The sequence below is a fragment of the Gadus morhua genome, chromosome 5 (genome assembly GCF_902167405.1).
Source record: "Gadus morhua chromosome 5, gadMor3.0, whole genome shotgun sequence".
Classification (NCBI taxonomy): domain Eukaryota; kingdom Metazoa; phylum Chordata; class Actinopteri; order Gadiformes; family Gadidae; genus Gadus; species Gadus morhua.
Genome location: NC_044052.1, coordinates 6802888 through 6830021, shown reverse-complemented (window position 1 = coordinate 6830021; position 27134 = coordinate 6802888). Strand labels below are relative to the sequence as shown.

The following is a 27134-nucleotide window of genomic DNA, read 5'->3' as shown; positions in this document are numbered from 1 at the left end:
CATAGCAACCATGACGGTCAAGTGACTGGATGCAACCCCGTTGAAAAAATAGAATACCACCCTACACACTGAGGAGAATAATGATATTTAAATTATTATGACCATGAAGTCTTTATTTGCATGGGTTTACATTTCGTTCTGTGTAGCATGGAAAAATCGGAGAAACACTCCCATTCAGAATGCATTGGTTTACATTTCGTTCTTTGGAGCACAGTTATTTTTATTTATTTATTTATTTTCAGTTTTTGTGGAGGTGCTTCAAAGATGCAAATTTTTCTGCAATAATCCAAAATCCAATGGAAAAACCCGTTGGCTTTTTGTCAAGGGAAACCCAGGTCGACGCTCACTTCCGGGTTGGCCAACATACGTCATCCCTCCACCACTCTATACTGTAAAAACACATGTTCAAGTTGAATGATAATGCATGAATCTATTCATGCTATTCATGACAATTATTTTGGCCATGGTGGATCCAGATCTGTTCCGGAGCATTTCTGCACCTCGGGCAACAGCGCAGGGTTGCCAGGTCCTACCTGCAAAAAACGTCCTGCCCACATACCGTTCAAAATCCACCCAAAATGTCCTAGAAGCAGCCCAAGTTGTTGTTTTAGCAGCAAAATGCATTGTGTGTGTGTGTGTGTGTGTGTGTGTGTGTGTGTGTGTGTGTGTGTGTGTGTGTGTGTGTGTGTGTGTGTGTGTGTGTGTGTGTGTGTGTGTTAGCGTGCGTGCGTGCGTGTGTGCGTGTGTGTGTGTGTGTGTGTGTGTGTATGTGTGCTTAGCACGCTATTTATGTTGAAATGCGACGTAATCCAGTGTTCACGAAAACGTACACTGTCAACGTATGCTTTTGGCGACTGGGTTGGCTCTCAGATAAACGTGTTTATCAAACAAGATAATATTGTTGCGTCACAGGGTTACAGGGTTACAATGTTATTCATGTTACATTGTCATTGTACAAAGTCTGACAGAATTTACACCTTCATCTAAAGCGTCACAGGGTTTGGGAGGAAGGGGCGGGCCTTCTGAGAGGGGGTTCCGGGGGTTTCCTTCCGGGCGGGAGTTTTGGTTGTTGTAGTTTTCCGGTGGAGCTGTGCCTGCCTGTCCGATTGTGGAATCCAATAAACCTGCTATCAAGCTTACTTCGCTCAATACCTCGCCTGTGGTTATTACAATATCATTAAAAGTTACATAAAGTAACGGTTTAATAACACAAACGCAGGAAACACGTGAGCTGCTAGTTTAGCGAAAGCAGCGTCCCTAGCAACCTGACGTCGTTGAAACATGCGAGCGAGCCGATTAAATCTTCCTAATAACTATAAAACTAAAGATCAGACACAATCACTGACTGAAGATTATGCAAGTAAAAAAGTATATTTCTCGCTAGAAATGTTATTAGAAACACGTTTAACGGTGAATCGATCCTACAATATTGCATTTCCCATTCAGATAATAAAGATGAATAAAGATCATACACATTCACTGACTGAAGATTATGCAAGGAAAATGTACATTTCTCGCTAGAAATGTCATTAGAAACACGTTTAATGGTGTATCTGTCCTAAAATATTGCATTTCCCATTCAGATAATAACGATTAATATGGCTACGTAACAAAGTGTATGGGCGTTGTCCTTATACCGGGTTGTATCCTTATAGCCTACTCATCAAATTAATAGATTTAGCAAAAAATCGGAGTTATTTTTTCCAACCGTTGATTTGAGTTTTGATCTTAAATCATTTACACCTGAATAAAATGGCTAAAACCCTAAATGCACAGAGCAAAAACATATATGTGGCATACATACCTCCCGCGACCTGTAGAGGCGCTCGTTTTTGATACGCTCCAGTGGGTCGTAATCCGTGACAGTACAAACGACCTATACGGTCGTAAGATTTTGCGGACTTGTTGGAAAAAGAGCAAGATAAAGAGGATTTTCTGAAGCATCTTTCTCAGATGAAATCCGATTTCTCCAGGGAGCTCTCCTCGATGATGCAGTCTTCTCTACAGAGCCTCCAACTCTTCCACCAACAGCTTGCAGCTTCCCAACATCACCCCTCTCCCCAGATGTTCCCTCAGCTACAATTCCAGCACAGGCAGTACTGTCCTCCAACTCAACAACTGCCTCATCCTCAAATGTGAAGAAACCTCCTCCGATCACCAACACCTTCCTCCTCAACATCCAGGGAATGGACCCTGGAATTCGTAACCAGCGTTGGAAGATCAAAGCCCTTCAGGAGTCGATCGACTCCAACCCCATCCACACTCCGTTCTTCATACTGACGGAAACCCACCTCAAGTCCTACCATCTGGATGCAGAAGTGCACATCTCTGGCTACTCTTGCTACCGGGCAGATAGAGTAAACCGTGTGAGAGGTGGGGCTGCCATCTACCTACACAATTCGATCACGGTTGAGAAAAGTAGGGTTTTCTCCAACTCCTATTGTGAAATTGCTTGCGTTTACAGTAAGGAACTCGACATGATCATCGCTGGGATTTATCGTCCACCCCTGTCACCTTTCGACAAATTCGATGAATGTCTGGTTATCCTCCATCGCTTCATTGATGAAGTGGGATCTACCCCTGAACTCCACATAGCGGGTGATTTCAACCTCCCTTTTGTCAACTGGAGAACTTCCTCGGTTGATCCCGGGTGCAGCATCCTGCTGTCAGACAGGCAGACTGCACTCTCCCTCATCGCCTTCATGGAAGAACACTTCCTACTTCAGTTGATAGACGAGCCAACTCGCAACAGCAACATACTGGACCTTGTTTTCTCCAACAACTGTGATTCTGTCCACGGCACAACCGTAGCGAAGACAGAACTGTCCGATCACGACTTCGTCAACTGTGTCCTCCTCCATCCTGACCTCCTCCCTCCATCGCAGACTCCTGAACGACCCGTCTTCACTCCCTCATGCCCCCTGGACGACATTAACTTCAATTCGGCAGACTGGGGAGCCACCAATTCCGAATTCCAGAGCATGGACTGGTCTAACGTCACTGATACAAGAAACGACCAGGACACCGCCTGGAAACTCTTTGAAGACACAGTAGCTAACATCTGCTGCAAACATGCCCCCTCCCATACGCGGGGTATGGAAGCTTCTGCGAAATCCTCCATCCCAAGACCTAGAAGGGAACTCCTCCGTAAAAAAAACCGCCTAAATGGCCACATCAACGCCATAAAGTATTGTTCTAGAACTCCAAGGAACAACACTAAGCTCGAGCAGCTCAACAAAGACTGCGCAACCATCAAACTTCTTCTGAAGGATAACATCAAGAGCAAAATAAAAAAGAACCCTAAAGCCTTCTTTACCTTTGCTAAGAAATCGGCTAAGTTCAGATCTTCTGTTGGTCCCCTCGTTGATGGCGACAACAAGCTTGAATCCGATCCAGCCCGAATGGGCCACATCCTCCAACAACAGTACAAACAAGCTTTTAGCAACCCAAACAATGTGGAAGCTAACAACATCAAGCTACATCAGCAGACGGCCGAGTCTTTGACAGACATTACTCTAACTCAAGATGATGTTCTGGAGGCAATCAAAGATATCGGGATCCACTCAGCCCCGGGTCCGGACAAGTTCCCTGCTGTACTTCTCCACGAGTGCAAAGACGCACTATCCCTCCCCATCCTCCACCTCTGGAGACGATCCCTCGACACTGCAGATGTTGCAGGCGTGTTCCGGACACAGAGTATTGTGCCTATATTCAAAAAAGGTAGTAAGGCTATAGCAGCAAACTATAGACCGGTCTCTCTTACCTCACACCTGATCAAACTTTTTGAGCGCATCGCCCGCAAAAAGATGGTCAGCTTCATTGAGACGAACAACCTCATTAACCCTAATCAGCACGGGTTCCAGAAGGGTAAGAACTGCCTCACGCAACTACTCTACCACATAGAAGATATCATGTGCGATCTTTGCGCTGATAAAAATGCAGACGTGATGTACCTCGACTTCAGCAAGGCTTTTGACAAAGTGGACCACAAAATCCTGCTGAAAAAGCTGAAATCTTTCGGTATCCAGGGTAAGCTCTACAACTGGATTGCTAGCTTCCTGACGGGCAGGAAACAGTACGTCACAGTTGACGAAGTCATGACATCCATCATTGACGTCGTCAGCGGAGTTCCTCAGGGTACAGTTCTTGGTCCCTTACTATTCCTCATATACATCAACGATATATTTGGCGCTGTCAAACACAGTAAAATCTAAGTGTTTGCAGACGACTCAAAGCTCCACAAAGATATATCCTCTCATGTCGACAGACTTCTTCTCCAAGAGGACCTCCTTTCAGTTGTCGAGTGGGCCGATATCAACAACATGGAACTAAATCAAGAAAAGTTCCAGCTTCTCCATCACGGCAAAATCGTTGACCTGAAACTGCCGTATACCCTACCATCAGGCCAGCCACTCCAAGGGTCTGACGACGTCAAAGACCTGGGTGTCTACGTCGATACCAACCTCACTTGGCGAACTCACATCGCCACGAAAGCAACTAAGGCCAACAGCATGGCTGGCTGGATCTTGCGGACCTTTATCACCAGGGATGTTAGCACGATGATGCTCCTCTACAAAAACTCGGTTGTCTCGCATAGAAGAGTACGTCAAGGGAGGCAGAAACCTTGGGAGCTGGACTGTGTGGGTGGCCTTGGAAACATACCTACAGGTGAGAGATTTAAAAATAGTTAACAATTGTTATTTTACACAAAACTCAAGCTTTTGATTAGTTTATTTCATATCCATTTCCAAAAAAATAACAGATCGCTGGCTTCACCGGGCATCCAAATTAGGACTGACTCACCCCTACATATGGTCTTCCCACACCCTATATGTCACTTGCTCTCACTACCTCAGCTCCAGGAGGCGTTCGGCTGGGCAGCCTTTAAGAAAGTGTTCGCCGCCTACCACGACATGAGCGATGTGCCCGGGGACAACAAGGGCAAGATGAACCTGTACACCAAGACCTTCTCCGTGGCCGTGGAGCACAACCTGTGTGCCTTCTTCAAGGCCTGGGGCTGGCCCATAGAGGGTGCCACTGAGGAGGAGCTGTCCAGGCTGCCTCCGTGGACCAACCACCCCATGGCTCGCTATCAGTGAACCTTCCTATTGCTCCTGAAGAGACCCTCCTCAAGGGTAGAAAGCTCTGTGGCGGGTCTCAAAGGACTCATTTCCTTTTTAAATGCTATTGCACTAGTGGTGGTTGGTTGGATTGCACTATTTATATTTTACACTGATTTATTGAGCTAAGCTGTACAGGGCTCCAGAGTGCGCCTAATTTGGGCGCACATGCGCCTAGAATTCGGGGTAGTGCGACCAAATATTTTATTTGGGCGCACCGGTGCGACTGAAAATGTATCTGGTATAATTATTATTATTAATTTTTTTACAGAGCAGTCTATTCATAATATTGTAATAACCACGGAAGAGGCAGTGAATGAAGTATTGATTAGACAGCGATTTATTAGACACCTAATAAACCGTTGGGACACGCAAGAACGGTAACAATAGCAACGCCGGTAAACAAACCCGCGAAGCCCAATCCAGGGGCCTGTACTACGAAGCTCGATTAGAGGGTTAGCGAGGTATGTTGAGCTGAAAGCCTGGGTTAGCTGTACCATGAAAGTCGATCTCTTTAAGCGTCGCTGTATCACCATGGTGACTTACGCTCGCAACCAAACCTGGTCGGGAGCAGCTTTTCAGCGAGTCTACCCGGAGATCGGCTGCTTATATCGGCGTGCGCAGCTTCCTAGCCCCTCCTCCGATAATGGCGTCACCATTTGTGGGTGTTCCCATGGACCTCGGCGCAGTTATCGTACAGGCGTCTCTCCGGAGACAGAGGGTTTTTCGGGACAGAACCGATCCCTTGGCATTGTCTGATGATATTCTTTATGAGAGATACAGATTCGGCATTTATTGAAGGCATTTATTTAATGGTCAAGATATTATTAATCAATGGCGTAATTATCGACGGTGCAACCAGTGCAGCTGCCCGGGTTGGCACGGTCCAACCCCCCCACCCCCCCCCCCCCTCTACAACTCAAAACTTGGGTGCACCATAAATACGTGCTGGTGCACCCAAATTAAAAATTTAGGCGCACCAGTGCACCCAAGGAAAAAGTTCGTCTGGAGCCCTGCTGTAGATGTTTTACTCATAATGTACTTAGGCTCAGGTGTATCCAAAAAAATCTAATTTTGTTATTTTTCATTGGCGAAATACAGTGGCCATTGTGTCTTTGGAAATATGTTATTAGCAATTTTAAAACCATTTGTTATTTCCTTAACTTTTCTTTCCAATGAATATACATCAAATATTGTAATGATAAAAGGTAATAACATTTGTTGAACATGTGTTATGATTGTGCTCTCACACCTCTTATAGTCTTAGACGTTATAATACAAAACAATTTACATTAAAAAAAACATTAAATTGAGAAAAGCATGTTGTATAAAACCTGGGCTGGGGGTATGAGCAGTCGAGGAGCTAGTAGAAAGGACAAGCTGGACAGCTATAGCAGAGGGATACATTTGGATCAGGGATTGAAATTAACACCCGCCACACGCCATTTGCGGGTGGATTTGTATGGTGGCGGGCATACCTGCCTACATTTGACTAGCAAAAATCGGGAGATTTCGGCGGCGGGGGGCGGGGCCGGTGGTGGGGAGCATGGATGACAGAGGTGGTTACAAATGTTGGTTTTAAGGGATGTTGTGCATATAAGTAGCTATTTATAGACAACATATTCATCATGTAGTCTTCAGTATATAAATAAATACACAATAACTGTATTCATTAACAAAAAACGTATTTTTTATGTATCATTATGTATGTATTCACAATGAATTCATTGACAATCACTTATTTATTAACTAACTATTACAATAACTTATCAATTCATGACACAACAAAATCATTCTCATGTTTTTTTTTTAGCTCTGCGCTCTTGAGAAGTGACCATAGACGTGATCTGATTGGCTACAGCCTGTGCTGTCGTATTTGCTGCAAATGCATTTGATTGGCTGACGCTTGCGTTGCCTCTCATTTGATACATGATCTGGCAACTTTAGAACATTCGACACACATTTTGATTTGATTATAAATAAAATAAGTTTGGACATTGTGAAATACGGGAGTTAACCGGGAGAAATGACAAAACGGGAGGGCGGCGGGAGATGGATCAGAAAACGGGAGAAACCCGGGAAAAACGGGAGAGTTGGCAGCTATGGTGGCGGGTGAATTGTGTCACTTCACCCGCCACTGTGTCGGGTAGACTTTCCAATCAGGTCCGATCAAATTTGCATATTTAATACATTCGTTATAGAGTGGCGAAGTCACGCCCCTTCCGGTAGAGCTCACGGGACCTATGAGATCGAAAAATATGAATGGGTGGCAATTGAGAGAAAATAATTATTTCTGGTCCCGGTCTTTATATGCCCTGGATTACACATATGTTGTTTGTGGATTTAAATGATTATTTTTCATGCAAAGAGTTCAACCGTTTATTGTGCAATTGTTCAGATAAAGGCTGTAGAGAAAACACAACGAGAAAGACTACACGGCTCGTATGTGACGTCACGCTCCCTGCGACTGGCGTGGAGAAGACCGACAATCTTCCCATCGGCATAACTGAAACTCTGCACGTGCCCCGACTTATGATGGTTTTCACCTCTTTCGATGCTTTTATCCTCCCCTTGGAAACAGCGGTGAAGTGGGGCAGAGAGATCGCCATCTCTGTGCCGAGTTCCAAGTGCGGGTGTTGTGACGTATATCATATGCGTCGAGAGCAGCGAAGAGCTGTAGTTCACAAAGCGGCCTCACATAAAACCTAAAATTATCAATCTTCTTCACGAAATGTTTTAGTTTTCTTTGCATGAAACATTATCATTCAAATCCACAAACAACATATGTGTAATCCAGGGCATATAAAGACTGGGACCAGAAAATAATTATTTTCTCTCCATTGACACCCATTCATATTTTTCGATCTCATAGGTCCCATGAGCTCTACGGGAAGGGGCGTGACTTCGCCACTCTATACGGCGCTGCACAGTTCCACAACCATTACCGTCAACATCCGGCCCCCTTCTTCTTCTACGCCTCTTTTGCTGAATTGCGACTGTCAGAATCCGGGATAATGTATCGGTAACAGGGCTCTCAAGTCTCACGCATTCGGCGTGAGACACACAAAATTCAACCCATGCACACGCCACACTTCGCATTTCTCAAGCAGAGAAATTACCAATTTGGGCCGCTATTTAACAGTGTTACAGGTAGGGATCAAATCGGTTTCCCATACGTAGGGTAACCAGACGTCCTCTTTTGCCCGGACATGCCCTCTTTTTGAGACACTTTTAAAAAATGTGTTGCAGAATTTCAAAATCGTCCGGGATTTTATTAAAGCCTCATACATGTTGAATTGAATTTGCGTTGCGTTTCTCTGGGTCGTTCACAAACTAGTTAGGCTACTCAGTTCTGTTCGCTTTGCATTGGTGGAAGTGAGTAGGGGGAGTGGTTAGGTAGAGCCTTCGGATTGGACGGCTTGACTTACACAGTTACCGTCGTGTTTTGTATTTATTATTTTACCATTATTGTTTTATAGGGACAAACATTAACAAATGTCTCCTACAGGGGATTGATAAAGTTATATCTATTGAACAGAAAGAAACACTTGGTCATACTTTACACACTTTACCACAGCATTGGCCTGCTGAATGCCACAGATATATTTTCAGCATTGGACTGAATGCCACATAAATATAGTTTGTACGTTTGCAACGTTTAAAAGTTCAGAGTATAAAGTTCAAGTATATGCCTCTACTTGTATTGCTTAAGCCAATACAACACTGCCTTTTGAGGCAGTGTTTTTTTCTGAATATTAGTGTTAAGGGCCAATTATGCTTACTATCATACGTTAGTTACCATGTCTGTGGACACATTTGTATGCAGTCACATTATAAAAAAACAAATGATCCTTCCGACTTATGATGGTGATGCCATGCATAAAAAAGATGAATGGCTGGTAGATTTTTAAATCTACCTGCCACAGTGGCTGGTGGGCAAAAAAATTAATTTCCATCTCTGATTTGGATGTGCCTCAAAATCCCTGAGCAGTCATATTTAATTTCCTGATGCTCTTCTGACATCTTTGGTGGCTTATCCTTTGGTAACAGATGAATTGTACGCCCTAAGACCATGCTTTTAGCTAAGCAAACTTCAGAACTCCCCGTCCACATCTCTGGGAGCCTTTCAATGAAAGATCGCATCTGTCCCCCATTCAGTTAAACTGCCTTGAGGGAAAAGGGTTTTGTTACAAAGCATCCAGTGAGAAATTGATGTTCAATGAGTCATCTAGCTTCCATCGTCCTGTTATCCAAAGAGTACAAGGCATTGACATTTGAATCAGGGTCTTTAGCTTGTAGCCCATCACTTCGCCATAGACAAGGGGTTCCAAACCTTTTAGTTCCAAGGACCGGCATATCTATCATTTTTTTCTGGAGGATCGGTAGTCAATTTGAATGCCATGTGTATTCACAAATATTAGTAAAACCCTAATTTTAAGATGCATCCTTTTTTTAAACAAAGGATGTGGCTGTTTTTCAGGATGGTTTATTCATCTTGAAAGTCATATTCACAACAATTTAAGCAACAGCAATGAAATGCTTGAGTCTCAGGGTCCAACAATGCAATATATAAAATAATAAAAGAGACAATATATAAAAGAGAAACACAAGAAAAGTCACCTGAGATTATTATCTCAAAAGTAGTGCAAAGACACAGTGCATTTACAGTGCTTAATTTAGATGGTTTAGTTGCATATTGATACATTTTATGTCTATTAGTCCATGAGCCAGGGCCCCAAATTTGGGTGGAAAAAAAAGTTTGGCGAGCATTTTGTGCCGAAGAGAAATGTAATACACCAAAGGGCATGCTTCAAAGGCCAAAGTTCAAAGGCCTGGTGAGCCTGTGGAAGCTTTTATCAGAAGCCTGTTTGAGTTAGCGCAGTACTGTGAGTTCGGAGGGACCAAAAACGAGCAAATCAGGGATAAGATTGTGATTGGCATCTCCGACCTAGAAGGTTCAGAGAAGTTACAGTTGGAGCCGGAACTGTCGCTTGAGAAAGCAATTCAAATAATTCGTCAAAGTGAACAAATAAAACAGCAAAACGTAAGCTTGCGTGCTTACAGTGACTGTGCAGTGGATGCTATGTGCCAGGGAAGATGGCAATCCAATGGAATAAATGGCGCCAAGGATAGAACGCAGTGGCAGAGAAGGGACGACAGGGGTGAGTCAAGGCAGTTTGCCTGTTCACGTTGCAACGGTCGGCATGGGAACGCACGCCGCTGCCCAACTAAAAAGGGCACTAAAAGGCCATCTCTCAAAGTAAATCACTAAAAGAAGTCAACGTCACGTCTGACTGTATGGAGAAGTATGGTGAAGATGCATCTCCGTTGGTGCTGTAACGGAGGCGACACCAGACATCATTGAGCAGCCTGACTCCGAAAATGAGTGGTTTGTGTAGTTGCATGTAAATGGCAGTCCTGTTGAGTTCAATGTAGACACTAGTGCAGACATCACAGTAATGTCATAGACCGCTTTAAATAGGCTAGCGCGGTTCATGACTGGGCCAAAACCACTCGTTACCAGCCCAGGAGGTGAAGTGCGATGTGTGGGCAGATTCCTTGCCACAAGTCCATACAAGGGAAAGCGTTACGAGTACTGGGTGACTGTTATAAAGGGGCCGTACTCTCATAATCTACTGGGCCTGGTGGTGAGAGTCAATGCCGTCGCAACAGATCTGCTAGAGGGTGTCTTTGGGGACGTCGGCCTGTTCAAGTGTGACCCTTAAAGCTCTGTTTGAGTCTGAGAACTGAAGTCAAATATCTGGGAGTTACATTTGGTTTCATCAACTGTAGCAAAGGGGGGGAGACACACACACAACCTTTTTCAATTTTTATCTAAGATGAAAGCTTTTGAACCTAAGTGAAAGTAATAAAGTTTCAATGAGATCACTGCAACCAGGGCGAATGTGTTAAAACGCCACAGGTCCGGGGTTCAGGCTTTTTCCGGCGTTCTGCGAAGTTCCTCCGGTCCGAAATTACTTATGTTAGTATTCCTGCTTGATACACATACATTAGAAAATAATAACAGCTCAGAACACTGCACAATAAAGCATCCAAATTGAAACTCATGCACAATAAAACATCTTAATATTCATCAAAATGCTCAAGCACAATAAAACGTCTACATTTAAACGTATTCGCAGTAGTAGGCTACTTGCACAGCATAGTACTCATTATTGTAAGTACTTTCATCATTCCGTAGTTGTGTTGTCTATAGGTCACAGGTCATTGACCGTCCCAAACCTGCCAGGTCATTCATGCAATCACGCAGACCCTCGCATTAGTCTTGAGTCTGTCCCCCCCTCTCTCCACTCACACGTCAGGGGTATAAAGTGCCAGGCTTCGCGGGCAAGGTGGGCTTCATCTCCTCCATGTCGTACCACTTCTGTGGCTCCTGCAACCGCTTGCGGCTCACCGCAGACGGCAACCTCAAGGTGAGACCTCAGCCCTTGACCGGTGTCAGCGCCCGTGTGCACGTGTGTGGCCAAGCGTGTGCACGTGTGTAGGCGCGCGTGTGCACGTGTGTGGGCGCGCGTGTGCACGTGTTGTGGTAACCCGGCTGAAGGAACAAGAGTCTTGGATGCTCAAACTGCCAACAAGGTACGTTTATTAAGTCCAAACAACGGAAAAAAGGGGAATCACCCGTCAATGCAAACTATATATACTAAGAGTCTGGGCTCCGGGAGCCACTGGGGATGCTGTGGTCGTGTCTCACGCGCTGTCCCGGTATCCAGGTGAGGAGTTCCTTCCGTGGTCTCCTGTGGTCTTCTCTAGACCGGGTCCCGGGGCAAAGGTCCGTCCGGGTAGGGAATCTCGCTCCGCTCTCTGCTCCCATATGGGTCACATACCTCCTCTGTTTAGACTGAATCTCAGCTTCTCTTTATAGCCCTCACCTGCGTCTGATTGGCCTGGTACACAGGTGTCTCCCGTTGGCGTTGAGTGGAACCTTTCCAATGCGTACCTTGGCGCCCTCTGGGGGAAAAGGGTGGTAGACCGCTCGTATTACCTGCCCTCTGGGCTTCCAGGCCCGCCGTGTCGGGGCCGGGTTGCCACAGTGTGTGTAACGATACACAGTCACAACTCAAAACTCATCTGTTCAAACTCGCACACAACGTCTAACTGATCACTGTTTTGATTGTTTGTTTTGTCTTTTTTTTTTTTTTTTTTTTTTTTTTTTATGTTTATTTATTTTTTCCACAATGTCTTGTTTTTTTAAACGATTTATGATGACTATATGCTCTGTAAGGTGACCTTGGGTGTCTTGAAAGGCGCCTCTAAATTAAATGTATTATTATTATGATTACAGTAAGATTTTGTGCGTTGCTTTTGGTGTGGTTTTTGCCCAGGAAGCGTCCTGCTCACTCCTCTCTCACTCTAATATGTTGTGCACCAGGTTTGCCTGTTTGGCAACTCTGAGGTGTCCCTCAGGGATGAGCTGCGCTCGGGGGCGACGGAGACGCAGCTGCTGGACATCATCGGTGCGGCGGTGGGACGGAAGAAGAAACAGCATGCAGGTCTGACTAATATATCACAACACTGTGCAGCATGTTAAAGATATCACAGAGATGGTACACTGTGTGGGACTTAACCCTCATCCTATTGTGTTTCACGTGTTCCAGGGCAAAGGGGATTGGTTGGTTATATTCACGGTACAACGATTCCATGAATATAATCAATTAATCCCCTTTACATCGCCTGAATAAATCTTATTATTATTATTGTTATCTAATATGACAGGAGTTCTTGAAAATAAGACCTACTCTCCTCTGTTTCCCTTCAGGCATGTTGAACCTCTCTAAGATGAAGAATAGGCCCATGATCCTGATCGGTGGGTGACGTTGCTGTACGTACAAACACCCATGGACACATAGAGACAGCAGCCTAAGCACACCGGCGTATGATCTAGGCCACTGTTTCTCAACCTGTGGTATGTGTACCACTGGTGGTTTCACAAAGGTTTTGCAGGCGGCACATGGGATTTTATAAATGAAACCATAATAGACATAACACTATCAATAATTTAAAATAAAAATATTATAAATATTGTTCATAAAATTTAGCATTATGGCTTCTAATGATTTAAAAAATAGTCTTGCTGTGTGTGTTCCTTGAAATGTTATAATATATCATATATATATATATATGATATAACGTTCAAATTATAATGTTTCCCATTTCTGTTTTGTGTTGATTTGTGTTAAATAAACACACAGAGCTCAAGCAGCCTTGCTCTCCTTTTCTTCCGACTGTCTCCCACTGGCTCTCCTACTGCCTTCTTGCAGTATTAGTTGTGTATAAAGGGGGCGCTGGTACTCTTTGCTCCGCCACTGCATCTGTATTTATCAATTATTTGACCGCTTGCATGTACGGTGCTCTGCACCAGGGCTTGATGACAATTCAGTGGTTCACCTGACGCCAAAGGTTGGGAACCACTGATCTAGGCCACTCCACTGCCTGGGAGTTGACAGTGATGAACTGTGCCATGTATTCACAGGGTCGGCTACCCAGAGGTCTCTCTTTCTGCGCAAAGTCCCCCCGGCCGTGAAGAGAGCTTCCCTTCGCCCATCGCACGTCCCCTCCGGACGGCCGCGCCGCGATGGTGGACGTGGGGGGGAAGGCGCCCACGCGCCGCACGGCGAGTGGATAGTGCCAGGATTCCCTGGAGTATGGCGAGTGGATAGTGCCAAACCTTAGGATTCCCTGGAAGTATGGCGAGTGGATAGTGCCAAACCTAAGGATTCCCTGGAAAAGGCGAAGGAGCAGCCTACCCTACGTCGCCGTGGGAACGTGTGAAATTTTGAATGGGATTGATTGGGACTGCAGACGAGAGACCAGCAGCGACGTCACGGCGACGGCATGGAAGATCCGCCCACCGGCGGCGGTGTCACGGCGACGTACAGAAGGAAATTCAGACAAAATGTACGTCTACTCTCGACGTGTGGATAAGTTCGTCGCCACTCAGACGCCTGCTACCCTACGTCGCCGTGGGAACGCCTGAACTTGGTATGTGCCCACAAAGCGCTTCAGTGTGATTTTATGACGTAGTTTACGATTAACTAGTGTTTTATACAACCAGCACATTTATATCACTTGGAACAGCAATGTATAATGTAGGACAGATAAACTGTTGTTTAAATGTAGGCCATTTTGATGGTGCCTGTTTTGATACGGTTATTCACTCTCAAAGTAGACCTATTACTGTTTTAGTTGAGATAATGAATTGCTCATTTGTTTGGGTAAAGCGCTTCCGTGTGATTTTATGACTTAGTTTAGGATTTACTAGTGTTTTATACAACCAGCACATTTATATCACTTGGAACAGCAATGTATAATGTTGTAGGACGGATAAAGTGTTGTTTAAATGTAGGCTATTTTGATGGTGCCTGTTTTGATACGGTTATTCACTCTCAAAGTAGACCTATTATTGTTTTAGTTGAGATAATGAATTGCTAATTTGTTTGGGTAATTTACTGTAATTAAAATGGGTAGGTCTACAGACTTGGCATTAAACACCACTGAAAGTGTTATCTTTTACTACAGTATATCTGTTAAGAGTCACATTTATACTTAATATTTATATTAATGTAATTAGATAAATGAATTTGATTTGAAGGTTTATTTTGGTTATTGGTTATTGGGTTTATTTAATCAGAGTCATACAGAAGAAATTGTGTAGATTATTCATTGATTGAGATAACAATGCTAAGAATATCTGATGTGGTGTAAAATAAAGGAGATGACAATGGCAGCCAACATAACCAGCGTTAAATCTCCTCTCTTGCCTGTTTTCATATTTCCTTGTACACACAGGAGACTATAGATCTACCAACACAACAATTTATTATCCGTACAATACCAAGAATAAACAGATTTTCACGAGTATATGATTACAATCATGAATACAATTTGAATTAAGCTCACATTCACAAACAAATATATTCTAAATGAATACTCTGAGCAAGCATGACAATACTGCAAGGCAAGCCATTACATCATGTCTTGTACTACACTAATGCTACTCAATACCTTTGCAAATACTTTGCAGGAGGGAGAAGCCCAGCACAGTGACCTGACTGCAATCGTGTGTTTGAGGCACTTTTCATCCAACTCTACGAGCAGTACTGTGGATCAAGGCGCGTATGTGGAGTCAGGCACCATTGTTTGAGCCATACCCCCACATCCGGCAAGTCATTATTATTAATATCATGGTGATGGAGAAAAGCACCACCCGGCTCCAAGTGATAAATACTGCGACAATCACAAGATGTTGAGTTTATAAACACTTTACCCAGCCAGTAATAACCTAGTATCTGTGCCATTTCCTGTGTAGCCATGTTGTCATCTGATATTATGCTTTGTTATACAAAAAAGGTAATACTTTTAGGCACTGCACAGGGAGAACTGTCGCGAGCCCATAGAGGCTCCATCTTCTGTTCTGAGGCCTGCTCCTGAGCTTCCTCTCCAGTCAACCAAACCAGCTCTTCAACCACTTGCCCACACCTCCACTTCTCCTGCCTGCCTCCCAGATTCTGGTTCCTGTGGTTCCGGTTCTAAACCTGCAGAAGCGTCTCTGATGTCCCTTACACCACCCAGCGCTACCACAAAAATGAAAGACAGGAGGCAAGGAGAAGACTGGCAAAATAGAGAGGAATTACTCTAGGGGCCAGAGTGTATAAGTGCATAATTAATTCTGAATGTTGAGCATATTCATGTGAGAAGTGTATTTTAGACAAGTACACCCCTACAGAAACTTACATAATTGTATTGTCTAGTCATTATTTTTGCCATTAATTGTTTAAGTCATTTTTTCTTGTTGTTTGATTTCATTGTGCAGTATACATTGTGCTCCACTTATTTTTACACAGGCATAGTATTGATTTGTGTAGTACCACAGGGTGGATTTGACCTTTCTGTCCTCTGAAACCTTAACACTTTGTAGTTCAGTACTGACATGAATGTTTATCAAAAAAGTGTCGTTATTAATGTGTCGTCTTTGTCCGTGTATATTTGCAGAAATGTAAGTAAAGAGAAACTCTTCAAAGCACTCTGACTTTCATTATTCAAGTGTGATACATTCACAGTGTTTCGGTGGCATATATGAACGACACGAGGGCTGAGAATATTAATGTAATTATTTTCTAGTTTCTATTATTTAAAAATGAAGAACTTGAACAGTTATTTGATGTCATTTATTTTTCACAAATACCAAACAATAATAAGACAATGCATTTATAAAACTGGAAATATAAAAAAGGCTTCTTTTTTTTTTGCAAATGCATAAATGAGCCAACCCCAAATTGGATGCATCAACCCAAACTGTCACATAAATAGTTTGCTCACTTATGGCACAAAATAGCAGAACTAGTCCGGTAAGTGAAGCTGTGCAACAAGTGACAAAGCTTGCCAGTAAAGGTCCATGCCGAAGACGTCACTGGTCATGTATGGATCAATCGTACCCCTTAAATGCTCCTCAATTGTCTGCTGCAGGTCTGAATGGACTGGTAAAACCTGAACCACAGCCACTGGGTCAGGTTCTGCAACAGGTCCTTCCCAGTCAATGCCCCAGTTTGTAGCATCAGCCTGTGGAAATATGGACCACATGTTGTAAGAATCGTAATATTGGATATGTTTGTTTTTTATGATCAGGTGTTTTACAATGAAATCAGTGTTACCAGATGAAGATCCTGTTGTGGCTCCAAAAGCAAGCCAGCCACCCATAGTTGTTGTGGGGACCTGTTTCCCTCTGTTGAAAGGGGATGCCTGTCCCACATCCTGATGAACTCCCTCAGATGCCAGTTCAGTCTTGGTAGGAAGATGTAGTGGAGACAGATGATGTGGCTATCTTCATCGGGATTCAACAATCCAACCTCTTCCAGGTACCTGAAGGTGTGGTAGTAGTTTGACACCACCATGACCCACACATCACGCCACAGCCTTTCAATCCTCTGATTGTGGACACTCTTCCCTGTGATGTGGCTACGTCTGTCTGATTTATATCAGTTGGACGGATGGGCAAGAAAGAGAAAAATACTTTTTGGGGTTTGTTTTGTCACGGTAAAGTTTCATCATTTGTTTGTCCCTGCATTATTGATTAAACAGCTTTATATAAATGTTTCAACGAAATCAACCAGTATGTAGTATACAAAGTATACAACCAGTATGAAATAAATTCCTACCAGGGCCCCGTTCTGGATGTTCAAGCATGAACCTGGCCACCTCAACATTTTCTCCTCCCTTGTCACTTCGTACGCGTTGTGGCAAACCATGTTCAGCGACAGCAGTCAGAAAACACTGGAGTACAGTGGAAGCCCTGTTGTTGGTATTGGCACTGAGAAACATAATCCGCCGGCTGTATCCATCAATACCTCCATGTATTACAATTTTCCACCTGTGAAGAGTTACGAAAACACTTATCTGATGTGGGAATATGGGTAATACAATGTTGGCACTACATTCTTGCAAAACCACAATAATAAATTAATAATAAATAAATTAATAAATAATATTTGTAAAATGCCTCATTAAAGGTCATACCGTATCAGTTTATGATTCCCATCAATGTGCCACAGGGAGAGAGGACCCGGAACGCTGTATGGAACCCTTGGAACCGTGTTTAACTGAAGCCCACGGAGAAAATTACCAACCGGATCAACAGCTTTCAGACCCTGACGAACCCTGTGCTGTGTGACTCTTGAGGAGGACAGATACTTGTTTACATAGCAGTTTACGAAGTGTACTTTATTATATAATTTGCAAATCAATAACAGTCAAGAGATGACCAATGCCTCTTCTATTGGTTGCAGGGGGAACTAACTCTCAATGTAGTGTAAATGAATCAAATGTATTACAACACACCTGCTGCTGCTGTAAGTAGGCTATAGCATTAATGCTATTCATTATGCTACATCCATGGCAGCAATGCATTTCACGAAACACTATTGCTTGATAAAAAATTTTTTTGGCCGATGACGATTATTCTGAGATAAACTAAAATCGGCCGGCATATTAATGGATCGGGCTCTACAAGGTAGTAGCCTATTGTGTTTACCTTCCAATCAATTGTCCTGTAATAGTCTCTTTTTCAATGAGGTTGCATCAATTATTTGATTTGTGAGCACATTTACATAAGCATGTCGGATGAATGTTGAATGAGTTCAACAATACGTGTCCTCACCTTATTCCCAGAGAATTCAGATGTCCAGTCACAGTCCTTATACCTGCATTTGGGCAATTTGAGATGAACTGGAATATAACTCTGCAGAGTTCTTCATCTGTAATGTTTGAATATGTCTGTCTCACAGACAGACCATATTCAGTCATCCTCCTTCGAATGGTCCGCTTGCTTACTCCAAGCTGTTTCGCAATGTCTCCAACTTTGAAGTGGCTCTCCAGGAGATAAAGCAGCTGCTCCCTTGACATGGCTTGCATACGTGCTCCATCGAGCTCATGAATGGCCATGGATAAAAGCTGACAGACCCGTTGCTCATCGGGCAAATCCCCTTCGGCTGCTTCAATTGTCAGCACATGGCTAATGTTTTCGAGAAATAGGAGAAGGTGATCGGTCCCAACTTCAGTCCTCAGGATTTCATCTATAGCATCTGCGATGTGGGCCAGGCTGAAAAAATAAATCATGACATTAGCCAGCATTACTTTATTATTTTTATTCTTTCTACTGATTTGCAAGAGTTGAAAATGTCTGTGCATCCCATTCCATAGAAATGTAAAGGACGCCATGTTTCAATCCGGTGTCCTTTTAATAGGTCCATGTACCAATGCAACCGTGCGCCAATGAGCAGCTTTTCAATGGATATCTTTGGGACATTTCCCCGGTGTCCTTATAATAGGCTACGCCTATGATATGAACCCACCCTTACAATAATAGGCTAAATAGCCTATAATAGATAGATGCTAACTAGCTGCAGTAGCCTACCAAAGCCAGCAGTTGTAGCACCTCCAGTTCTAGGACACACTGAATTGAATAGGCCAACCAAGTGCAAACAAGACAGTAGATCATCCATCCATCCAGTTTTAAGATACGTCTTCCACCTACTAGGGTGACATCAGCAGCTGATGTCATATTTGCCAACCCTCCCGATTTTCCCGGGACACTCCCGATATTGCCGGGAGACTACCGTTTTCGTCCCGCGGCTAACAAACTCGGTCTGAAACTCACCCGGCCATTTTGTCGATGCCTTCCAATGCTTCCAAGTCTGTTCCAAGTAGGCTAGTCACACCGCCACGCAACGTAGGCAACAGCAAATTTAGTTGTTTATTTTAAAGGGCCTTTATTACTGCATAATAAAGGCCCGTCAAACACACTGTTTTAGAAGCATTCGCTTCATGTGCTCCGTGGAAGTAAGGGTATTCCCATTTGTGCAGTCGTTATTACGGGGTCATCCCTATGTTCCCCGCCGGGTCCTATGTTCCCCGGGTTCTATGTTAGGACCCTTTTTTTAAAAAAAATAGGTCCTATGTTCGCCGTTTTTCCCAAGAAGGGTCCTATTTTTCCCTGTAGCCATACATACCGGGGAGCATAGGACCCTTTTCGGAAAAGCAGGGAACATAGGACCCTTTTCTGGGAAAAATGGGTCCTATTTTCCCCGCAATCTATCAATCTTTAAAAATATTTAAATTTTGACGCGATATTCGCGTGATGACAGCCAATCGGCGTTCAACAGCGTGGCCACTGAGTGACATGTGTAACGTAACAGCCAATCAGCGTTCAACCGGCCAACTCAGTGCAGTAATAATAATAATAATAATAATAATAATACATTTAATTTAGAGGCGCCTTTCAAGACACCCAAGGTCACCTTACAGAGCATATAGTCATCATAAATCGTTTAAAAAACAAGACATTCTGGAAATAAATAAACATAAAAAATAAAAAATAAATAAAACAAAAACAAGACAAAACAAATCAGTTAGATATCCGGGGTGAACTGCAGCATGGAAGAGAAAGTGATTGTTGCCGTTTACGACTCCCGTAGCTCTTTATATGATACAGTGGAGGACTCAGCCTGTTTGAAGGGCAGGGGCGAAAAAATAAAAAGGGCACATTCTGGACAACAAGGGGCCCCACCAGCGGACACAGTGGCTTTTCTAACTTGATGGTATTTGGTTCCCCCAATGGAGCCTTAAAGACAGCGCTGCCTGGAAGGTCCTATCCCCTAACCTTAGCAAGCGCTGCCTTGAAGGTCCCATTCGGGGCACTTGTTACATCTCCATGTAGCACTTAAAAGAATAGTTGGGCTCATAATTTAAACGGGAGGTCTGGGGGATCTCAGAAAAAAAATAGCTTCAAAGACACTGTTTTCCCTTATTCTAGCGACTTTATAAACACCAAAATTAGTTGTTCACATCATTGTGCACTTTCCATTTTGGCCAAAGAAAGGAGGATGCCTTACTGATTTCATCTTTACTAACATTTAAATTTGACCGGAGAAAATTCAATGTGCCGCTACCATACAGTCTTTGACCGCTGAAAGCCAGCTACGGAAACATTTAAGGAAGTTTTCCTTCAGGTTGAGGTGATAGCTGACCATTATCGTCTCTCTTGCATGAAAAAACCTACACTTGAATGATCTTGAACGCTCAAAAAATGTATATACATTTTGAACGGATTATGCAAACTGAAAATATTGCGTTTTTCTAACTTGGCATCTAATTGCGCTTTTCCACTATGGGTACTGACTCTTATCCGCTTTTTGCTCCGTTATCCAGTGGAGATTTAAGTACCACTCGATGTAGCTGTTTGTCATGGCGACGCCACATGAAAGCAACGCCTCGCATTCCCCGTTCGTCAGCTACCAAAGAGAGGAACGTCTGCACCTCAATGGATAACCACAAAATGTTTTTTTCGGTTTGCCATATTCTTGCTCCAGAGGGCACATCATCATCAGGGGCAACCTAGGGCACTCCTTAATTTTTGGTCACGTGTAAAGGGCAGCCAATAAGGCACTTTCTCTAATTTTCACCACCATAGAGGGCACTTTAGCACACTTTTTCAAACATGGGGGCACCATACTGGCAGAAGGGCACTAGAAGGGCATCGGACGGCAGAAGAGCACTATCAGGGCACAAGAAGGGCACTATTTTTATTTTTTATTTATTTATTTATTTATTTATTTATTTATTTATTTATTTATTTATTTATTTATTTTAACTTAAATGTATTATTTGTTCTATCTATCTTGTAAAACAAATCTTGGCATTCAGTCTGTGGAAACAAAGGAAGAATTTCACTGCACAACTGAGAACGTCTCATTTATGCATATGACAATAAACACTTTGAATTGAATTGAATTGAATAAGGACCAGACGAGTAGAAGGGCACTATCAGGGCACTAGAAAGGCACTAGAAGGGCATTGGTAGGGCACTGGAAGGGCAATAGAAAGACCAGACGGCTGAAGGGTACTATTAGGGTACTAGAAAGGCACTAGAAGGGGACTAGAAGGACCAGACAGGCAGAAGGGCATTATCAGGGTTCTAGAAGGGAACTATCAGGGTTCTAGAAGGGCACTATCAGGGTTCTAGAAGGGCACTATCAGGTTACTAGAAGGGCACTATCAGGGTACTAGAAAGGCACCAGATGGGCAGAGGGGCACTTGAAGGACCAGAGGGGCAGAAGGGGACTAACAGGGCACTAGAAGGACACCAGATGGGCAGAAGGGCACTATCAGGGTACTAAAGGGGGCACTAAAAGGGCACCAGACGGGCAGAAGGGGACTATAAGGGCACTCATTAAGGCGGATGTGGTGGAAAAACAGTTTTTGAGATAGGAAGGTCCTACCGCCCTGAAATTTGAATACCTTATTCTAGGGCCTAACTGGGACCCCCGCACCGAAACTTGGCCCGGTCGGACCCCGAGAGCAGGAAGGGGGGGCCCTTCCTTCCCGAAACTTGGCCCAGTCGGACCCCGAGTGCAGGAAGGGGGGGCCTGGACTTTCATAATCTTCGCTCGGTGAATGTAAAGGATGTTTGGTCGGATGTTATGACAAAGAATCATAATGTGAATGGGAATATTCTATAAATGTCTTTATATCACCTTTCGTCTCAACACTTCTGCTGCAGCCGCTTAAAGTCTCACTCCGAGAACCTTAAAATATGAATCAATCCATTAGAAGTATGAAAATATCTTCCCGGAGGCGTAACGGGGCAAACAAGGTGTCCTTTGACATCTACGTTTCGAGGCGATTGCAACAGTGCCACCTATGATCATATTTGAATACGTTTCGGGGTAGTAATTAGCTGTCGATTTTGGAGGCCTTTATCAATAATGACCATTTATAGATTTGCTTCCCGATGGAGATTTTTGACAAATTACATGTTATTTAGCATCTACACGTTGAGCTGACTCCAATGAGATCAAGCTCGCCCTCTTGCCACACCGAGATCATGTCCTAGAGACCTAGACCATAGGTGTACCATGTAAAATACATGTTACAATTTGCCCACAGAGTGTCATGCTTGGTGTCATTGGACTCAGCTCAATGTGTAGATGCTAAATAACATGTCATTTGTCACAAATTTATATCGGGAAGCAAATCAATAGCTGCTCCTTATTGATTAAGGCCTCCAATTTCGACAGCTAATTACTACCATTAAACATGTTCGAATATGCTCATGTGTGGCACCGTTGCAATCGCCTGGAAGCGTAGATGTTGAAGGACACCTTGTTCATCCTCTTACACCACCGGGAAGATATTTACATGCTTCTGATTGACTAATGAATTGATTCAGCTATTCCCCCAGAAGTCTGGGGTCAAAAGGTCAAAAGGAGACGGCACCACCCCGCTTATGAGACAAAAGTTAATGTGTATTTCTCTGATAACTTTTAGTCATTATTAAAGAGAGGCCTGATGCAAACAACGTTTTCACCGGAGAAAGAGGTTAAAGCTTAGAAATAAACACTAGGGGTTCACAGGTGGGACTGTCAAGCTAGCCCATATTTAGAAGAAATAGAACGCATAATATGCCTTCTATTTCTAGATCGACATAATCAACATAATCACTGTCTCATCCCCGTCAGACGCCATAGTGCTAGTGCTAGTATGCGTCTACCTCATGTGCAGTGGTGTATAAAGTACTCAAAAGCCATACTTAAGTAAAAGTACAGATACCTTACTGGAAAATTACTTAAGTAAAAGTAAAAGTCACCTTTTAGAATAGTACTTAAGTAAAAGTATTAAAGTATCTGATCTTTACTGTACTTAAGTATCAAAAGTACTTTTCTGATATTAAATGTACTTAAGTACTGAAAGTAAAAGTACAAGTAACCGCTGTTAATAAAAAAGCAAAGGGTCAGAATTTTGAGAATAAGTAAGGAATAATCACCGAGAGGCCGGGCAATAAACAGTTTGATATGCCCGGCTCGTGGACGGCTTACCGCCCGAGACGAAGTCGAGGGCGGTAACCTTCCGCGAGCCGGGCATATCAAACTGTTTATTGCCCTGCCTTGAGGTGATTATTCCGTTTATTCTACTTCGCGCCGGCCAACATAATAAAACAATTCAAATACTTTAATAATTAGCCTTTTTGTTATTCGTATTGCATGCTTATTAAATGTATGCTCTGCTTAAGTTCATCTCCCTCGAAAAGTAGTTCCCTTTAGAACTTCGGTGAATAACGTTAGCTCAACTGTAGGTAACGCGTTTCTATAGCAACCAAACAAGGCTGGATCTGATCTCACTAGTTTAACAACGTTGTTACATTCGTATCAAGTCAGCTTTAATGACGATCGATCAAACATGCACTCCTTGGTTTATTTTTACAACGGACCTCATGTTTGAAATGTATGTGATAGAAAACGATACAAGCGGCGTATTGATCTACTGTGCTCAGTCAGCAGCAAGTAGAGTGTGAAGTGTATAAGATAGTGTTGTAATACTGCGTGTACAAACCAGCCTGATACAAATAGTAGAATTTTGATAGCCCTTGCCCTCGTCCTAGCCATGCATTTGTGTGTTGACAGTCGTAGGAGTTTTGATCGACGTAGCAACAGTAACTAAGCAAGGGGGCTTTGCGAACGTGCGCTGGGACAGCTGATTCGCCAAACAGGCTCGCAGTCTGTGTTCTACCACAGTCCCCGACGTTATTCTCATATCTCTCATGATTCTTTTTTTTTTTTCTAAAGATGAGTTGATTTTGTAACGAGTAACGAAGGTTTCAAGCGAAATGTAGCGGAGTAAAAGTATCCGTTTTCTTCGCAAAATGTAGCGAAGTAAAAGTAAAAGTACAGAGAAATATAAGTAGTAAAGTAAAGTACAAATATCCAAAAAAACTACTTAAGTACAGTAACGAAGTATTTCTACTTCGCTACTATACAACACTGCTCATGTGACATCATCGCCGAATTGCGTAAAAAATAACCGTTACTAACCAAAAACGACAAAAACTGGACTTTAACACCATTTTGGAGACATTTCTAACTTTATATACATATTTTGAGTGCTTTATGTACCCATTAATTGAAACTTCCGGTTAACCTGCACCATGGGCTTTAAGATGTGTAGACACAGCTGGCCTGTGGCCAAGTTTTTGAAGTCTGGGGTCAAAAGGTCCAAAGGAGCCGGCACCACGCTGCTTATGAGACAACAAAAAGTGAATGTTCATTTCTCTCCTAAATTGTTGTCATTATTAAAGAGACGCCTGATTCTCAGATATGCATGTTGGATGGCTAGGGTATAGGTCTGGGAAGAACTTCAGGCCAAAATCTTGCAAGCGAGCCGCTGGGTGCAGGTGCAACGAGATGGAGCACTTGCTGAGTCATTTCCTGTAGGGCTGGAGCCACAGGTTGAAGCGTATGCGTCCTTTGAGACCCCCTTTGATGTATAATAGACCTCAAGGTTCAGCTTACTTAAATGTTGTCGACCCAGTCACCTATTGCATCACTTCCTTTAGGGCTTCGGCCTCCTAATTGATCATTGTAGTATAATTGAATGCCGTCTTTCATATATATGATACCTCCACCACTGGGACGTGGCAACAATTCTCCAAATCCATATGGGGAGGGGGGGGTGATGCTTGTGGACAGTAGGGTTGTACACTAGACATAAATAGGAAGCAAACTCAGGAGAAGGAATGACCTCTCACAAATATTTATTGAATAAATTGTTTCAAATAACCCTGCCTCGTTTAATCAATGAGCTTGGTGTTTTGCTTTAGAAAATAGGTTATAGAAGAAGACTAAACTGCAGAAAAAAAAACCATCCAAGCTGCCTTTTAAGGATACCTTGGAATATCTGTCTCTTTTTTAACCATCGGACCCTAGTTTACGACAAAAAACACACAATTGAGGGCAGCTCCTTTGCTGCGTGATTTTTAGAGCCATGTAAAGATTAGAGGGGGCGATCGATAGCAACCACCATAGCAACCATAACGGTCAAGTGACTGGATGCAGCCCCGTTGAAAAAAATAGAATACCACCCTACACACTGAGGAGAATAATGATATTTAAATTATTATGACCATGAAGTCTTTTTTTGCATGGGTTTACATTTTGTTCTGTGTAGCATGGAAAAATCGGAGAAACACTCCCATTCAGAATGCATTGGTTTACATTTCGTTCTTTGGAGCACGGTCATTTTTATTTATTTTCAGTTTTTGAGGAGGTGCTTCAAAGATGCAAATTTTTCTGCAATAATCCAAAATCCAATGGAAAAACCCGTTGGCTTTTTGTCAAGGGAACCCAGGGCGACGCTCACTTCCGGGTTGGCCAACATACGTCATCCCTCCACCACTCTATACTGTAATAACACATGTTCAAGTTGAATGATGATGAATGAATTTATTCTTTATTCTGCCTTAGTATTTATTTATTTATTTAGCAGCGAAATGCATTGTGTGTGTGTGTGTGTGTGTGTGTGTGTGTGTGTGTGTGTGTGTGTGTGTGTGTGTGTGTGTGTGTGTGTGTGTGTGTGTGTGTGTGTGTGTGTGTGTATAAAACGCTATTTTATGTTGAAATGCGACGTAATCCAGTGTTCACGAAAACGTACACCGTCAACGTATGCTTTTGGCAACTGGGTTGGCTCTCTCAGATATACGTGTTTCTAACAAGATGATATCATTAAAAGTTACATAAAGTAACGGTTTAATAACACAAACGCAGGAAACACGTGAGCTGATAGTTTAGCGAAAGCAGCGTCCCTAACAACCTGACGTCGTTGAAACATGCGAGCCGATAAAATCTTCCTAATAACTATAAAACTAAAGATCAGACACAATCACTGACTGAAGATTATGCAAGTAAAAAGTAGATTTCTCGCTAGAAATGTTATTGGAAACACGTTTAACGGTGAATCGGTCCTAAAATATTGCATTTCCCATTCAGATAATAAAGATTAATAAAGATCATACACATTCACTGACTGAAGATTATTCAAGGAAAAAGTATATTTCTCGCTAGAAATGTCATTAGAAACACGTTTAATGGTGAATCTGTCCTAAAATATTGCATTTCCCATTCAGTTAATGCTGGGTTTTGCGTATGCACGCGAAAAGGTCATTTGGCGTATGTACTGTACGCATTTTGAAAGTGTCAAACCGTGCGATCTGTACGCATATTGGTGAGACTGGGTTGACTGATGTCTTTTTGAATATTTATTTTCTTTTAAACTCTCTCTGAAAAACAGTAAACTTTAATAAACAGAAAAAACGCTGTGACAACGTTAGCGCCATAAACCTAATACAGAGTCCATCTTCTTCTGAAACCCATGAGTCCGTGACTGGTTTTATATCTCTGATGGCGCGTTTTCCCATAATTCCCTGGGATAGATATTTAAACAAACTTAACACAAAGCAATGACACAATATCTATTTTTAACAGTACAACTTCAATCATTTTTAACCAAATAATAAAATCATGAATTCAACAAATAACAAAATCATGAATTAAACAATTAAGTTAAATACATATTTAAATCTCTGTAATGTCCAGACTGTCTCTGAGACAGTTACATCGGGGAACATAGGACCCTTTTTGGGAAAAGCGGGGAACATAGGACCCTTTTTTA

The 27134-nt window shown here is 42.9% G+C and overlaps 2 protein-coding genes and 2 long non-coding RNA genes across 5 annotated transcripts; 3 read left to right on the top strand and 1 right to left on the bottom strand.

The window, feature by feature from the left end:
* The first annotated feature begins 4564 nt into the window (after positions 1-4564).
* Positions 4565-4888, top strand: LOC115544379 (uncharacterized). Its single transcript, XR_003976846.1, has 2 exons — positions 4565-4668; positions 4857-4888. It is a non-coding gene; the product is annotated as an uncharacterized LOC115544379 (long non-coding RNA).
* A 6430-nt stretch (positions 4889-11318) lies between these two features.
* Positions 11319-13688, top strand: LOC115544243 (molybdenum cofactor biosynthesis protein 1-like). 2 transcript variants are annotated; one of them, XM_030357107.1, is made up of 4 exons: positions 11319-11554; positions 12514-12634; positions 12901-12963; positions 13615-13688. In XM_030357107.1, the coding sequence occupies exons 1-3, from the start codon at positions 11492-11494 to the stop codon at positions 12954-12956; spliced, it is 240 nt and encodes a 79-aa protein (XP_030212967.1). In that variant the 5' UTR covers positions 11319-11491; the 3' UTR covers positions 12957-12963; positions 13615-13688. The 2 variants fall into 2 exon arrangements, 1 of the variants encoding a protein (XP_030212967.1); XR_003976826.1 differs by having other exon boundaries at positions 11321-11554; positions 12901-13047.
* A 338-nt stretch (positions 13689-14026) lies between these two features.
* On the top strand, positions 14027-16164 carry LOC115544244 (uncharacterized). Its single transcript, XR_003976827.1, has 2 exons — positions 14027-14123; positions 15166-16164. It is a non-coding gene; the product is annotated as an uncharacterized LOC115544244 (long non-coding RNA).
* Positions 16165-16294: 130 nt separating this feature from the next.
* On the bottom strand, positions 16295-19679 carry LOC115544241 (uncharacterized). The gene is made up of 6 exons (XM_030357105.1): positions 19294-19679; positions 18295-18735; positions 17655-17810; positions 17297-17508; positions 16793-17106; positions 16295-16700 (listed from the first exon to the last, which is right to left on the bottom strand). The coding sequence occupies exons 1-6, from the start codon at positions 19299-19301 to the stop codon at positions 16482-16484; spliced, it is 1350 nt and encodes a 449-aa protein (XP_030212965.1). The 5' UTR covers positions 19302-19679; the 3' UTR covers positions 16295-16481.
* Positions 19680-27134: the final 7455 nt, after the last annotated feature.